Here is a 17639-nt window from a genome sequence, read left to right as displayed (position 1 = left end):
TATGGGCCTACGTAGCCGGAGGCCGAAGCATGTTTCTGCCCTGACGACACGTCATCGCCAGCTGCGCCTGCAATGGGCCAAGAAAAATTGGAATCGGACATTAGAAGAATGGAAGAAAGTTGCATGGTCCGACGAATCACGTTTTCTGGTCCATCACATCGACAGGCGTATGCCAATACGCCGATTTCCAAACGAAACCCTGGTTCTCAGATGCACAGTTCGACGGCGACAAGCTGGTGGCGAGGGTATTATGATGTGCGCAATGTTTTCATGAAGCATATTAGGACCAATAATTCCCATAGAAGCATATTAGGACCAATAATTCCTTCTCTACCGAAGCTATCTGGTTAAGAATTTACCTAAAAGTATAGGCTGAATTTAAATATAAATAAGGTTTATGTTAAATTTTTAAAGTAGCATTTCACAAACTTTTTAGCATCGCGACCCACATTTATAGCAGCGACTTACGCGATACGCATGCACATAGTTGCTTTTGTGAAACGATTGAGAGAAAGAAGAGATATAAAGGAAATAATGTGCTAATATGAACGAGAAATAAATATGATTAATTATTAACAATTCCTTGATAATTAAAAATGAATTAATATTTTAATTGAATATGTATAACTTGGGGGGGTGTGTGCTTTTAGCGTCGCTGACTGCCGTGCAGAGATTGCTCGGATTCGTATCCCGGAGAAGGCATGGATATTTGAAAATGTATACTATCTGTGCAGCATGGGGCACTCTAAATATGCAAGGAGCCGAAAGTCCTCTCAAGAAATTTGTGGCAGGTGAAGAGGAGAGGGAGACCCTCGAACCCGTACCCCGGGGTGCACTCCATCAAAACTGGGGGTGGAATTGAGCAAAGTCATACTGTCACCTGTATGATGCTCTAGGCTCTTGCCAACGACAAGCGCAATCTTGCACTCCTTGCCTCGATAAGTTTCGTGGCCTGGTTCTGATGTTATTATCAGATAAGTGAGCTACGGTCATAATAACAAACTACACCTAGGTATTTAATTACTAGTAGCAATGTTAATACATTGTTTTTACAGTCCATTCAGTATAAATTATATGCATCTAATTTTCGTGCAGATATATTTAATACTCGAAGGAAGTGATATAAGTTAAATCATTTAACCATACTTCAGATGTTATATTTGATTAACTACATTGTTCACTAATTTTTGTTTCAAAATATATACCCAGATGTATCAAAATCCAAAATATGCACTAGCGGCCGAGCGGTAAAATCGTTAAACAGTGGTAGTTCCAACCTGGATTCGAATTCAGGCGAAGGAGCTGGATGTATGGGGGTTTTCGTGGTCTTTCTCGTGTGTAACGTGTACACGAGCAAGTTTTCTTTAGAAGGTCCTCCACGAAGGCATCTTTCCCCTTAGGCAGATAGCCTTACTGTGCTTTGCCATAATAAACTAAACCAAAGCCAAAACAAGATAAGCAGTTGATATCAGTGTATTATTTTAAAATTTTGCTTCTTCATAATATGCGAGTAAATATTGGGAAATATTAAATAAATATAATTTAAAATCATGCTTAAGAGTAACAGTAGATGTAAAAGTAAGAAAGATTTTCTTAATTAATGATAATGCTTAGTAGTTAATATATTATTGGAGAAGTTAAAGCAACGAGAATCTGCTTAATATTCATGAATTTACAGAATTAGTTTCGAATATTTAAATACAGAATCTTCTTCTTCAATTACAGAAGTGCAAATGACGAAAGAGAAGCCAGTGATAAGATCTTTATGTACCCAAAATTACTCAAAAAACATCTCTCGTTGGCGAATTAAGATTTTCTAGTGGCATTTCACATTCATAAATGTCTTTCAGTTTTCGTTACGATTTCGTTACGATTCGAATTCCAATCCGCCTTTATCCTCAAGGTTTTAAGAATATCATTTCATAGTTGTTTTCATTTTCCATCAATAGAGGGCGCCAGCAGCTTGCCTTCTTTCCTGTCATTCTTATCGCCTTATTTTGACACTTGTTTCTTTTTCGTCATTTACACTTCTGCAGCTGAAGTAGATTTGTTCTGTATTTAAACCTCCGAAATGAGTCCTCCAAATTTATGAATGTCATATTGATATATTTTTATTCGGCGTGTTATTTTAACTCAAATTTAATTAATATATATCAGAAAATTATTGTGACTTTAACAAACATTTTGTGAAATTAATCAGCTTAATTATCTTATTTACAACTTGAGCAAAATGTTGTCTTTATTCGCGTATTTTCTCCCTTTTTCTATTAATTTTACCGCTTGAAAACCGCGTTGGAAATATACGCAGTGTATACTGCTTCTGAAGTAATGGCTTAAATGATAATGATAAATCTAGCACATTTAAAGGCATAAATAAGGACATAAGACACTAATGTTATAATATGTATTTCAAAGAACTTCATCAATTTCAATAATATTATTTTTACTTAGGCAGATTACTTTACTATTTGTGCACACATTTTACATTGTTAGCATGAATCAGAATTTCTAAATTAAATGCTGAAAATATAATGGATAAAGTACCCGAGGGAGGAAATATGCGAGTAAATATTGTATTTTTGCAACTGGATGACTTCAGTTTTTTATTATTTATTTTTGTACGTAATATTCAAGCGAAACCAATACATTAACATTTTTGTTTGAGTAAGATTAACTGCAGTTCACTTGATTTTCGACAGAACTTATAATTACATGTATTTAGTAAATAATCCTTTCAATTTTAAATGCCAATCAGAAATAAAATCTAATTTACCTGTTGAAGCTCAGGCTGCCCTTGAACAAAGCCACCTAAAAAAAAAGAAAAGTTTTAGTACATTCAAAAAAACTACATTACTGCATTAATAAGTACTACATGTTAGAAACTACGTAATTCATATTAAATGTAATTGAATATAACTAAAAAAAATATACTGTATCTATATATATAAGTAATATTCATGTCAAAGAAGCATGAAAACAGTACAAAAATTAAGACATATATTCAATGGACAATTATATTCATGTCAAAGATGCATGAGAACAGTACAAAAAGCATAATATATATTCAACGGAAAAAAAATTCGTATCAATGAAGCATGAAAATAGTACACAAATTATAGCATATATTCAATGGAAAATAATATTCACATCACAGAAGCATGAAAACAGTACAAAAATTATAACATATGATCAGTAGATATAATATTTATATCAATGAAGCATGAAAATAGTACACAATTTATAATATATATTCAGTGTAAAATACTATTCATATCAAAGCATGAAAACTACAAAAGTTATAACATATATTAAGTGAAACATAATATTCATTCATTCATTCAGTGAAACATAATATAAAAGAAGCATGAAAACAGTATGCAAATTATAATACATTTTCATTGACCTCCTTATCTGGTTTCACTTTAACCAGACTCACTTTTAGAAATCGTATTTTAGCAAGATTCACATTCGCTTCAGGAACATTCTTTTACGATAGTTCTGTTTTGAATTTGCTTTAATTTGAAATTCTGAATTCCAGCAAGCGGAAATAGAGCATGCTAAATTTTCAAATGTAATTTAGTGTTAGAATGCTTTGCTAATGGAGATCTTGTGAAATGATTGGATTATTCAATTATGGCAAAGCACACGAGGGCTATCTGCCTAAAGGGAGGGATGCCTTCGTGGAGGACTTTCTAAGAGAAACTGGCTCGTGTACACGTTACACATGAGGAAAACCACGAAAACGCCCATGCAGCCAGCCCGTTAGCCGGATTCGAACTTCGGACCGAACTACCAGTGTTCAGCGTCTTTACCGCTCGGCCGCTGGTGGGCTCTTGTGAAATGAATGCATAGTGAACCAAATGTCAGAAAAATTGTAGGGGTGACTTGAGAAGAAAACCATCTACCAATGATATTACCTTCAAATGCCTTCATCATGGCCACTGGTGCGGTAAAGTTGCTGAATTGTGATAGTTCGGTCGGGAATTCGAAACCGGCGAACGGGCTGGCTGCACAGACGTTTTCGTGGTCCCCCCCCTGTGTAACGTGGATAATTGCGAGTTTCCTTTGAAAGTGTTCCAAGAAACATTCCTTTCTTTAGCGGATACCATTGCGTAGTAATTAGAGTAATTATATTTTTGAATCAAGAAATGGGGAAAGTGACAATTTATATTTTACAAATAAATAAAAATAGTTTTAAGAAGGGTTCATAGAATACAGATACCTTATGTACTGTACTTACGTACTATCCCATCGACCGTTGGCGGAAATTTCGTACTACTAAATCGTACTACTTGGCCAGTCGACGAGATAATACGTAAGTACCCATACTGTTTAAATCAGATTTACAACTTGCAATTTTCTATCCTTTTAATAATAATTTCTATCCTTTAAATCGGCGCAGTCTAAAGATTTGATTCCATATAGGCCGGTTCATCGGGAATCTCCTGTATATATTCATACATACATACGTGCATGCGTTACATTATTAAAAAATATTTATTAAACTTGTTAAACCGAAAATAAACATGCAAACTTCACGGTAATTTTTTCTTATTCAAAACCCAAACAGGTTTGGTTTATTTAATTATGGCGAAGCACTTTTGGAGCTATCTGCCTAAGAGGAGGGATACTTTCGTGGAGGATGTCTTAAGAGAAACTGGCTCGTATACACGTTACACATGGGGAAAAACCTGAAAACGTCCATGCAGCCAACCATTTGCCGTGACTCGAAACCCGGACCAAACTACCAGTATTCAGCGATTTTATCGCTCGGCCGCTGGTTGGCCTCAAAAACCGAACAGATAAGACCAACTCTATAAAAACTCTTAATTTGGATAAAAACACAAAATGAACGACAAAGGAGAATAAAAAGTGGCAAATAGAAGCACATAAAAAAAAAGATGATTCTCATATTTGTCATAGTGTAACAGAGATAAATCGCGGTTTATGATAAATTTGTAGACAATACTTAAATTGCGCATGATTAACTATAAACCAAACTTGACATGACAGCTACTCTGCGTATAGGATGATTAGTTTCTCTTTAAACGAAAATAAATTTTGGCGCTTTGCCAGCCATTTAAACTTTAACAAATGAAGATAAGAAGAGTACAATAGAAAAAATATGCTCACGCTATAAGCAGTAATTTGTAACTGTCTTTTTTATACGTGTGCGTTGTGGAGCGTGATACGAATCATAAGACAAAATAAGCAAAATCTATTATCATACATTTTGCAAGAGCAGGAGGTTCTGCCAGCAAGAAAGTTTGAGCATGATTTGATTTTGCAATATACTTTATTCATCATCTAAGTCAATAGTTTCGCTCCTATTTTTCTTCCCGTGCGACAGTTAAATGGCTTCTTAGTTAAAGTCATTTAATTAAATTCACATTAGATAAGGCTTCATAACATATTAATTTACTTGTTTGGTATAAATGAATTTTATTCATCTTTTGTACATAATTAACCTTTCCTGGAAGCTAGGACTATATGTCCCATGCATTCGCCATATTAAAAAAATTACTTTACTATGGAGATTTAAAATTTACTACATAATGCGAAGCTACTGCTTCGCATTATGACAGACCATGCTGATTTGTTTTCTGTTCCTTGCTGATTTTTAATAGTTAACTATATGGCTTCAGTGCATAAAGAATTAGCCCTCCGCAGTCAACGTGAAAAGGTTAAATTAAAAGATTCCCTAAAATACTCAGAAGTGTTTAAAAATCTTGCATCGATATTATCCAGTTAAACTAAAAACTGCGAGAGCTTTATTGAAACAATCCTCATACGTTTGTATTCAAAATTAAATCTTTTAGGAAAACAGAAGTTTATATAAACAAACAAGAAGCAACAGAGTAATAACTAACCTTTTCCTGGAAACTGGGACTAAATGTACCACGCATTCTCTACATTAAATAAGGTTAGAAAATTTTAGTTTACTATGGAGATTTAAAATTTACTACATAATACGAAACAGTAAATGACAGACCATGTTGATTTGTTTTTCTGATCCTTGCTTAAACTAAATGGCTTTAATGTATAAAGAATTAGCCCCCGCAGTCCACGTGAAAAGGTTAAATTAAGAGATTCACTAAAATATTTAGAAGTGTTTAAAAATCTTGCATCAATATTATCCAGTTAAACTAAAAACAAGGTGAGCTTTATTGAAACATTTCTCCTACATTCCTATTCAAAATCAAATAAATCACTTACGAAAATAGAATTTACGTAAACAAACTAGAAGCAACAGAATAATAACTAAAATTATTAAAATTATTCATTTGCTTATAGAACTGCTAAGATTTATCTTACAACTCTCACAGTCGGCAGCTTTATCGTTTGGTTTGGTTTAGTTTGGTTTAGTTGATTATGGCAAAGCACTCGAAGGCTATCTGCCTAAGGAGAGGGAGGCCTTCGTGGAGGACTTTCTAAGGGAAGCTGGCTAGTATAGCTGTTACACACGAAGAAAAACACGAAAGCGCCCATGCAGCCAGCCCGTTCGCGAGATTCGTTCCTCGGCCCGAGCTCCTAGTGTTCATCAACTTTTACCGCTCGTGGTTCCCAAGAGCTTTATGATTATATTTTTAAAGACTTATATGAAACTGCTCCTTCTGCGATTTTCTTATGTATTTTTTATGTTAGTATCCTTTTAATGCTTTGCTGATGTAAGCAAAGCTGGTAAATAACATTTTATAGTGTCAGATTAATCTCTGTATTTTTGAACTCCTTACATCTAATTTTGTTTTAACAATAAATAATAATTTTTTAAAAATATTTTTTATAGTGTGTGATGAGTAAAACTCTGAGAGCTTTTCTAATTAATTTCATGGCTTACGAGAGACATATAAATAATATATTTGAAGTGTTTACATTTCACGACGCATCTATATTAAAATTCGTCCATACTTTGATTTGGCAAAAGAGCTCTGCGTCTGAAAAAACACTTTCTTTTCCTGTCAGTTTGATTCCCCATTCTTCACGAAGTGTAACTTAAGAAAATGTTATTTCTAGCACTCAGATAAAATTTGACTTCTTTCTGCCACAAATGTCTACCTTTGTTCCTGACATCTAAAGAAAGAATCCATTTTGCATTTTTTCCCTAGGCATTTGGAAGGCATATTATACTTCAGATTACATTTTCCATTTCTGTTTCTCTTTTCGAGAAAAAAAGGCCTGAAGATTTACATACATGAAGGAGACTTTTACGCAGAATATCTTTTAAGCCAGCTGAAAGTTATTGTTTGGAGAAATATATTGGATTTCGTAAGATACTTTAACAGACATGAGCCCAGTCTGAAGGTTTTTACTTATCAGTTTTAAAGATGTATGAGTGAAGATTTGGGTAACTGTAAAAGTTGACCTTGACTTTTTTTCACAATTCTTTAGACTAAGAATATTGAATTACACAACTACTAAGGAATTATTTATGGAATATTTATATGCAAGTTGAGCTCCAGTTTTTATTCCATCTGGAAACAAAATTATTGGGCTCAGACTAGAAAATGTTTCTTTTCTACTTCAGTTTTTGAAATGAAAGCAAAACTGTGCAACAAGTGATCTACGTAACTTCATTAACATGAATAGCACTGAACTGATAGAGAAATTCTTAAATGGTTTTTGAAATTGATTGGTTTCTTTGTTAAGGTTGCACCAACCTAACATGTTTAATGTTTCCCCAAAGGAAAAACTCCAGAGGCGTCAGATCTGGAATATAAAATCACCAGATGTGCTACTTCATACAGATTCACCAGACCTGCTACTGCATACAAAATCACTAGACCTGCTACTGCATACAAAATCACCGTGTTTAATGAGTAACACAAATTCATAAAGCCGAGAAACAGTTAATTAGGAAAACATGACATTCTACATGAACATTTTGTTGATATCCTAAAAGTTAGAGATTTTTTTTCAGCATATGGCATATCTACTTAATGTTATGGTTACGACTGTTTCTTGTTTGAATGATTATGGGAAAACACACGAAGATTATGTTCCTAACGGAAGGAAGGCATTCGAGGAGGACTTTAAGGAAAACTGGCTCGTATTTAAATTGTGCGCAGGGAAAACTGTGCAATTATCTGTTTCTGGGATTGAAAATGGGACGAACCACTTTATCAACTTAACCACTGATGGGCGGATACATGATTAGTAGCAACTGAACTATGCTCATTAGAGCTAGGATTAATCATTTTTAATATCTTGCACATATTTAAGAATTACTTCTAACTTAACGTAATTTCTTTATTAATTGTCACACCACTTTTACTTAAATGTTGGTTATTTATCAAGAATTTCTATACTTTTTGTTGCTTATTTTATAAAAACACATTACAAAATATTCAAAATCTAAATGTATGTATATGTATTTTTTCTAGTTTTGGAAAGGAGAGTGATGATCTAGCAGTGGTGAAAGTAGTGCACAGGGTAAAAAAAACCACTGCATTATTGTATGCAAGCAAGCAGTGATGTTAGCGAATATTGTGATAAGAACTAAATACCCCCCTCGTATAAACGCAGCTAAGAATAAACTATGTGTGGTGTGGTGGTGGTGTATTTAATTATGGCAAAGCACACTAGGGCTATCTGCCTAAGGGGAGGGATGCCTTCGTGGAGGACTTTCTAAGGGAAACTCGCTCGTATACACGTTACACATGGGGAAAACCATGAAAACGCCCATGCAGCCAGCCCGTTCGCGGGATTAGAACCTCGGACCGAACTACCAGTGTTCAGCGACTTTACCGCTCGGCCGCTGGTCGGCCAACTATGTGTGAAAGATTGTCTTTAGTACTGACACACTGTATGTCGAGTTTGTCATCATCCAGCGGTCGAGCGGTAGAGTCGTTGAACACTGGTAGTTCGACATTAGTATCCATTCCAGGCGAACAGGCTGACTGCATGGTTGCTTTCTTGGATTTTCCCATGGACAAGAGACAGCTTTACAGTAAAAGTTCTCCACGAAGGCGTCCCTCCGCTTAGGCAAGAAAAGCCTAGCGTGCTTTGCCATAATGGCGAGTTTGTATATTATAATTTACGTTTTCGCATCGATTACAGTACATTAAAAATTTATTGTAGTTAAAGAAACATATACATGCGATAAATATTTTACTACGTAAGTTTTAATTATTTTATCTCAGTTCTGGGTGAATGGCTCAAAGGAAATTTTAACTCGCTTTAAATTAAAAAAAAGAATAATCAAAATTATTGTAGAGTTTATCATTAAACGCGCATAATATATCCTTGCAACGAGTGACTGGACCTAGGAGGAAATACACAGAAGTTTGTCGGTCTCAAGTTCAAGAATGAATAAATAAATTTCAGCTTCTTTCATTCCACTTCTATCTACTTCTTACCTTTATAAACACACGTTGTCTTTAACACAGAGTTTAAAGTGAAAATAATTAAAAGAACAATGAGAAGTTTCACCTTTTTTCAGCAATGTTTTAATGGAACTTTACGGTGCTATGCTACTTTATGTTAATTATTACGGCAAAGCACATGAAGGGTAGCCTGAGGAATGCTGCTTAATAGAGGATATTTTTAAGGGAAACTAACTTGTTCACATTATGCGCGAGAAAAATCTTATACAGACAGTGAAGGGAATGGAAAAGTAAAATTGCCAAGGGTTACATAAGCTGATCAGATTTTTTTTCGAAACTAGAAATTAAATTATGCAGTATACTCCATAAATTTTAATGCAAGATTTTTTAAATTACACTAGCTGATATATAAGTTACTAATTAGATAGTGTTATGTATAAGAAATGGACATAATTAAATATAAGTACACCAGCGACCAAGCTATAAAATCACTGAACGTTGGTAGTTCAACCGAAGCCCACCAGACTCTGAGCGGTAAAGTAGCTGAATGCTTGTAGTTCGACTTTAGTTCGATCCCGGCGAACGGGCTGGCTGCATAGGAGTTTTCGTAGTTCCTGACGTATAATGTTGATATAAGCCAAAGTTTCCCTTAAAAAGTTCTCCATGAAGGCATTCCTTCCCTTAGGTAGATAGCCATCGCCTGCTTTGACACAATCAGATAAGCCAACCAGTTCGATCCATGTTCAAATCCTGCCTGAATGGGCTCACTACGTGAGAGGTTTTGTGGTTTTCCCCATGTGTGAAGTGAATACGAGACAGTTTTCCGTAAAACGTCATCCGCGAAGTCATTTGTCCTCTTAGGAAGATAGTTACTGCCTGATCTTCATAGTACAGATCATAATTAAAACCTCTGATAACATACTAGCGGTAGAGAGGTAAAATCTCTGAGCGCTGGCAGTTTGACCCAGATTCAAATCCCGGAAGAATGGGCTAGCTGGATTGGAGGTTTTGTGCTTTTCCCAATGTGTAATGTAAATACTATCCAGTTTCTCTCACAATATCACACGAAGTCATTCATCCTCTTAAACAGATAGCCCTCGCATGTTTTGCCATAATCCAGCTAACAATTAAGTGTCCAAAAGGTAACTTTGAATTTCCCCGGCAACCGAGCGGGTAAAGACAAACAACGGTAGTTTTGATTCGGGTCCAAATGCTTTTTCCCGTGTTTAAGTATGACTATGATCCAGTTTCCTTTAGAAAGGTCTTGCGTGAAAGATCCCTCCCGTTTAGTTGATAGACACAGAAAGCTTTGCCATAATCTAAATCCAAGTTGAGGAAGTAAGACCGGGTGTCTGTACTCTTAGGGAACAATGATAAGAATATTTTAATAATCCTTAGCCTTATTAACCTTCTCCTTACTATTTCTTCCGGAAAAAGTTGACCCCTCAATGGCATAAATCACAGCGTTTAGTAATTACTAGAACGCCTTTACTGTGATGGATAGGCAAGGCGTTATAAAGATTCTGAGTCCTTGTCCTTGCTCTTTTTGCCTCTCTCGCAGCCAAATCCTATCTATGCTATCGGGAATGAAACCTGCAAAAAAGCTATCGAGTTCAGTGATCTTATCTATTCGGCCACTTCTAGATATCTTACAATGTGAATATGAAACAAATGAAAAGTTAATAAACATGGCTACCTAATAACAATCTTGCATTTTATTTGTCGGAATATACCTTGACTTTTATAAATGAAGTACTAAAAACATTAATTAATTACTCACATTTAAGTAAATAAACTGATATTAATCGTGAAATTCACTAACCAAAGAATTTTTAGAAATATTTTATGGAAAGAATTTTTAGAAATGTTTAATTTTAGAAATTTCTATATTAATTCATTCTTTAAAGCAAGAGATCAAAAGAATTTAACTTAAAATATCCCGCGCTTTAACTTAAATTTATTTTTATTTATATTTTTAATGTATGATGTTGAAAAAAATAATTATCGCGTTTAATATAAATGAGTGAGGATATTTAATAGGAAAAATTCCTATCACGTTTTACAACATACAAAGTGCTACATGCACGAAACTGACCGAATGTTTCTTTTAAGTTCCAGAAACGTTTGTGAATCGCGTCAAATCGAGACTAGTTAAATGGATGGTTTGGAGGTTTGCCAAAGGCCTTCTAATCCGTCCTTGCGGACGTACCACTAGCAGGGAAGATTTCAGTTGGCTAAAAGCTGCCTCACAGCTGATTTTATCGATCACAAAACTGATAATGCTTTGTGCGACAAAATGCAGTGTTATGCCAGCTTAGAAAACATGCTATCGTAAGAGCAAATCATTCAGTTTCCTCAGATGGAATTCAACTTGTTTGAAGAATAAATCAATGATTCCTTTTCGAGATAACTTTCCTCTAATTCAGTTTTGCGCTGCTTTTACACGAATTTTAGAAAGCCAATAATGAACTCATTTTAAATAAGACAGGTCTCTTTTAAAACTCAACTATATAAACCTGAAAAATAAAGAGCGTCTGGAAGATATTTAATAAGCTGAAGAATTAAATTGGGGATGCTTTAATCAACCCTTAGGCTGCTTTGAACCATTAGTAAATTAAATTTTCTTTATTTGGGAAAATGAAATACAGAAGTTTTCTGCGTTGAAAACTTGCGTGGTTGTAGAACTATTGTTTGTGGATCTTTAACAAACCTTCGCCTTGACGATTTGGGGAACATATGCATATATTTGCATATATACTTATAAGTTTAAAGTTGTTGAACTTTCTTTCTTCCACATCTGTGTGTTCAGGCTAATTTTGCGTATTGAGCCTATATATACTGGTTGTGAATAATTTCAATTCAAGAATGAAACTCGGTAGTTCGATGACATGACTGCGGAACATTTCCGGGGGAGAAATTATAATCGCATTCGTGCTCCGCAAACTAAATAATATACTGACCACTCACCCTTCTGGATCGACTGCCTATGAAGCGAAAGAAGCAGGCTCGCAAAAAATGTTTCCGACGGAACTGAAAAATTCCCTTTCCATCTTTAACACATTTTAGGGGAGGCGGATCTTTAAAATTTCAGACGTACCGTGAAGGATGCGGAGCTTATACAAACCGACGTCTAACTGACTGGCCGCTAAACTAAATGCCTGGATGGTGTAAATTAGGAATCCAATTCCTGTATTTTACACTCCTGGAGCCGAGACTGTACGAGAACATATCTCTGCCAATACAATCAACGACCCCGGGAAGAGGAGATGAGAAAGAAGAGAGAGAGGGAGAGAACCACAAAAGGGACAAATCCTTTAAAACATTTTTAAGGAGACTAAAATAAATTTAAAGAAATGTCTTGCAAAATAATAGCATTTTGAAAGGTTAAATTAAAAATTCAACTAACTGCATTTCGTTTTGTACTTCTGCAGCTGAAGAAGAAGTTCTATATTTAACTTAAAAAAATAGTTCTGTACATTTATGACTATTACATTGATTCTTGTTGCTTTAGCTCCTGAAATAATCGTCATTTACCGCGTTATTTTAATTCAAATATGTGTAACTGTATTTAATGTTTACTTAAGTATTTCTGTTATTAATGGTATATCAAAACAAATTATAAAATCAAAGCACTAAAGGAGTAATGTCACGTCGGTTAGGTCGAAGCACAGAGTTTCATTCGTAAAAGAAAATTATTCACAGCCAGTATGACACAATAGAAAAACGCATCATAAGCGTTTAGAAGTCAAGTATTCGAACTTCCACCGAGGTTAGATTATTTGATTACGGCAAAGCACACGAAGGCTATATGTTATAAGAAGAGGGATGCCTTCGTGAAGAACTTTTTGAGGAAAACTGGTTAGTATTCAGGTTACAGATGGAGAAACCACGAAAACGCACAAAACACCCTGCAGCCAGCCCGTTTGCGGGATTCGAGCCTCGTACCGAACTACCAGTGATCAGCGATGTTACCGCTCGGTCTATTTTGGGACTACTTTTCAAGTAAAAGCTTGGTTAAGACGGATTCAGCTGTGATTTCCCTTCGTTTTCATTGCTTGTTTAAATTCAGTTCGCAAATTTTAAAATTATTTTGCTTAAAGCGTTATTTAAGTGCCCATGTTATTAGCATTATATAAGAATCCTGTGGAAAGAATTAATTTTGAAATGATGCAGTTTAAAGAGGTTTATTTTAAGCAGTTCTTACTTTTAAGAAGGTTTGGTTTATTTTTAATGGCTAAGCACACAAGGCTATCTGCTTTAGGTTGGGTTTGGTTGGTTTGGTTTACTAGATTACGGCAAAGCACTCGAGGGCTATCTGCCTTAAGGGAGGGCTGCCTTCGTGGAGGACTTTTTAAGGGAAGCTGGCTCGTATATACGTTACACATGGGGAAAACCACGAAAACACCCATGCAGCCAGCCTGTTCGCGGGATTTGAACCTCGGACCGAACTACCAGTGTTCAGCGACGCTACCGCTCGGCCGCTGGTGGGCCCCTATCTGCTTTAGGAGGGATGCCTTAGTGACGGATTTTATTTTTAGGGAGGAAAAGGAGAAATAACTAAATTAGGAAAGAGATTAAGGGATATTGGAATTAAGGGATATTGATAATTAAGGGATATATTAAGGATAATTGGATTAAATTAAGGGATATTGGAATTTAAAGTTAACATTTTCTTTCTTTTTTTTTTTATCTTTCATACACACACACACATATAATTTATATAAAAAAATGCTTAATTGTATACTGCGCAAAATAAATGAGCAGAATCTTACGCAACCCGTATTTTTTTTCCGAAATCATTTCGGCTTACTGCTTTATTCATGTTTCAGTTATCCGGACTTTTAATTTCAATTATCCACGGTTAATATCTCGAAGATTACAAACAGCACTATAAAGTCAGATTATACAGATATACATTTTGGGGGAACTTTACGGTTTCTAAATTCCTCTAAGATTTCATTATTCCGGTATAAATTTAGAGCTCATTCTTAATTTGAAAGTAACTATTAATAAATTAATTTAATATTAAAAAAATTGAAGCGGGTATCAATGTAAAATTATGAGCTTATGAAACATTAGGTAAAGACAGAATAGGCGAACGAAATATTGATCTTTCTCGAAAAATCAAGTGTGAAATTACTGAATATCAGAAAGTTGGATACATTATGTATAAGAAGAGCTGACGATGAAAAAAAGTGCGGAAGCAACTGCAAGTCAAATACGTTAAGTTATCAATTTTAATCAGACTGGCTGTATGTACCATCTCTTTTGAGTAGCTGACACTTTTTCTTTCTTTTAGTCGCTCTCGTTTTCTTTTCTTTCTCTTATCTCATTTTCCCTTTTTCTTCTCTTCTATCTTGTCGCTTTTATTCTCTTCATTAATATTCCATATTCATAATAAAGGATGTCACAATCTGTAAATGTTTCCTGATTGGTGCAACCGAAAGTTTTAGAAAAGACTGATTGCTTTCAACACTTTCGATATCTTCAGCGAGTTCGCTTTATTTACTAACTCACCGACTGTTGAATCTTGCGTCCAATGCGGGTGATAATTTGTTACCTGTAAGCCACGGAATAAGCATTAGCTTACCAATTTGTACATCCTAAAATTTTGCTCCTTTTACTTAACTTCAGTTATTATTTTCATTACTCTATTTACTGCATTATTGAATAAAATTCAATTCATTTGCTCAAATTCCTCTCAAAACGAACAGAACTTTCTTTGAATAGTGCATTAGGGCGCGACTTTATGTTCTTTTTATTTTTGTTTAATAAGAATTTATTCCCACCAGAGGCCGACAGGTAATTCCCTGAATACTAGTAGCTTTACGCAAGTTCAAATCCTTACAAACGGGCTGGCAGAATGGAAGTGTTTTTGGTTTTTCTCATATGTAACGTGAATATGAGTCAGTTTCGTGTACACGTTTCGCAGTCGTGCACCGAAATACGCAATTACTTTCGAAGAGCAGTACTATAAAAGCCCAGGAGTTATGCATTAAAATAATCCCATATATGGAGTTAGGTACACTTTTTATTAATTACAATGTTGCTACAAATGTTAATAAAATTATCATTTGGTTATATTATAAAGTAAATGCATTTTAAATTATATCAGTGTCGTTCAGACGGGAAAGTGAATAGTGACTCTGAATGTCGTACCGAAGTGCCCGGGCTCGAATCCCGGAAAAGGCGTTGATGTAATCTGTCTGTCCCTTTATAGGAAGCAACGGTGGCCCACCTGTTAGATGCCTCCATAATAAAGAGACCACCGCTTCCGGCTTTAGTAGTGGCCAATGCCTATAAACGGCTAGAGCCCGCCATTGGAAATATATATATATATATATATATATCAGTTAGATATATTATTAAAAGGCAACACATTCAAATAATTAAATTTTTGTTGCTCTTCAGTACGTCAGCTTGCTAAACTGGTAATTTGAAAGCTAAAGACCTTACTACATCACGTCAAACGGCACCTGGCCGTTTGCCAGGCCCGTGTAGCAGATAAATTATAGTTCGTATGTTTCTGCTCATTGATAACATTTACCAAATCGTGAGCATGATAAATGCTTAGCAGTGGGATATAATGTATGGAATGTAATTTAACGTGAAGCAACGGTCTAAAAATATTAGAAGTTCTCTGCTAAAGGTGTTGGAGGGCAGAAGAAATAGCTATTAAATAAATCCTGAATTGCAGCATAAAATCCAACTTTCAGTTTCAACAAGTATTCAAAGGTGTTTTAATAGCAGTCATTTCCCTTACGATAACACAAAGTTTAATTCATTTTATTGTGATTTAATGCAAACACGCTACATACGAATGTAAGGTGTACATTACATTTGCGCAGGTTATGTGATAGATGCACCAGCTCAGACTCATCTATAAACACAAATTGTGCGTCCATGGCGCCCCGAAACAAACGTACATGTTGTTCCAGAATGACGTCACGATAGATTTGGCTTGTCATGGTTCCAATTTGAACATGCAGGTCAGTTCTGGAATCCAGAATAATTCCATCCCAAACGAGCACTCCTGCCCCACCGTAACGGTGTCGTTCAATGATATTTTCTTGGTGGTAACGGGTCCCTGGAGCTCTCCATATGAAAGTCCGGCGAGAATAAGACTGCAAGCTAAACCTGGACTCGTCGGAAAACATCACACAAGCCCACTGTTTCGGTGTCCACAATGCATGCTCTCTACTCCAGGCTAACCGCAGGCGACAGTTAGTTGCAGTAAGTGGAATGCATCTGACTGGTCTACAAGCATATATAGCAATCTGCCCTAAACGTCTGTACACGGTCTGCCTTGAAATTGTCGTACCAGTGGCTGAAGAGAGCTGACGAGACAGGTCTGAGGCTGTGCTCCGCCTGTTTCTTTTGGCAGTAACTGCCAAATACCGGTCCTCAGTCGGCGTTGTAACTCTGGGGCGACCTGTACTGTAACGTCTTCTCACATTACCATCATCTTGGAATCGTTGCCAAACCCTGGAGATTACACTCTGGGCAATTCCAAGTTCGTCTGATACTTCCAGTTGGGTACACCCACATTCCAAACGGCCGATAATTCTACCACGTAAAAAATCATCCAAATGCATCCTTTGTGTCATAACTATTCGGTTATTGCACTGAAATGCTTATAAAGCGCCTGCGAACAATTTTACTTCTTTGCCTGTATTCCTTATATATCACTCTCTTACACTCTCGTCATTGTGACGTACCATCGGTGTCATCTGGTTACTTCCTGAAATTTGCATATGATTCTTGAAGATGTGTGTAGTGATTTTACAGGTGATATATTTATTTTAGAGATCGATTTCCGCGTGACTCCGAATTATCCTTAATTTATGGACATGAGTGTATTTATGCTTTTGAACATCAGTGATGAAAACCGTAGGAAGAATTTTAGAATTGAGAATTCGGAAACTCCACCTATTTTGACAAAGTTCGTTTTCAGAATGCATGCTATATTTGAAGCTTTTTTTTAAAATGTATACTTGGGATTGAGTTATAGTTTCATTTATTGAATATGTTTCAGCAGGAAGGAACAATCAGTCACGTATCTGAAAATCGAGTTAATTACATAAATCTGACTTCTGCTATCCAGCAGTTACTTATGTTGGTTATACAGCAATTACTTATATTGCTATCCAGCTAATGCTTCTTCATTAGCTGTCTACGGATGAACAACCAAAGAAACCTTCGCAGAAACAGCGAAAGAAAATTTATTCCTAACCGAAACATGACTTCATTAACTCGTCAAGGAGAATTTGGGAAATTCGTTTCAATTATGCGTTTCTTTTTTCTCGCTAAAAGTAA

At 35.6% G+C, this 17639-nt stretch overlaps 1 protein-coding gene across 3 annotated transcripts in view; it reads right to left on the bottom strand.

The window, feature by feature from the left end:
* Positions 1-17639, bottom strand: part of LOC118181850 (uncharacterized) — a 164779-nt gene that overhangs the window by 36357 nt on the left and 110783 nt on the right. For all 3 annotated transcript variants that reach the window (XM_085809006.1, XM_085809007.1, XM_035351063.2), the window contains one exon: positions 2774-2808. In XM_085809006.1, the coding sequence (XP_085665132.1) occupies positions 2774-2808 (35 nt within the window). The remainder of the gene's footprint in view (positions 1-2773; positions 2809-17639) is intronic.

Source organism: Stegodyphus dumicola, chromosome X2, assembly GCF_044657685.1.
Source record: "Stegodyphus dumicola isolate Sdum_Otavi_A_Nest chromosome X2, ASM4465768v1".
Classification (NCBI taxonomy): Eukaryota; Metazoa; Arthropoda; class Arachnida; order Araneae; family Eresidae; genus Stegodyphus; species Stegodyphus dumicola.
The sequence above is the reverse complement of the archived record's forward strand: the minus strand, read 5'-3'. Positions and strand labels throughout refer to the sequence as shown.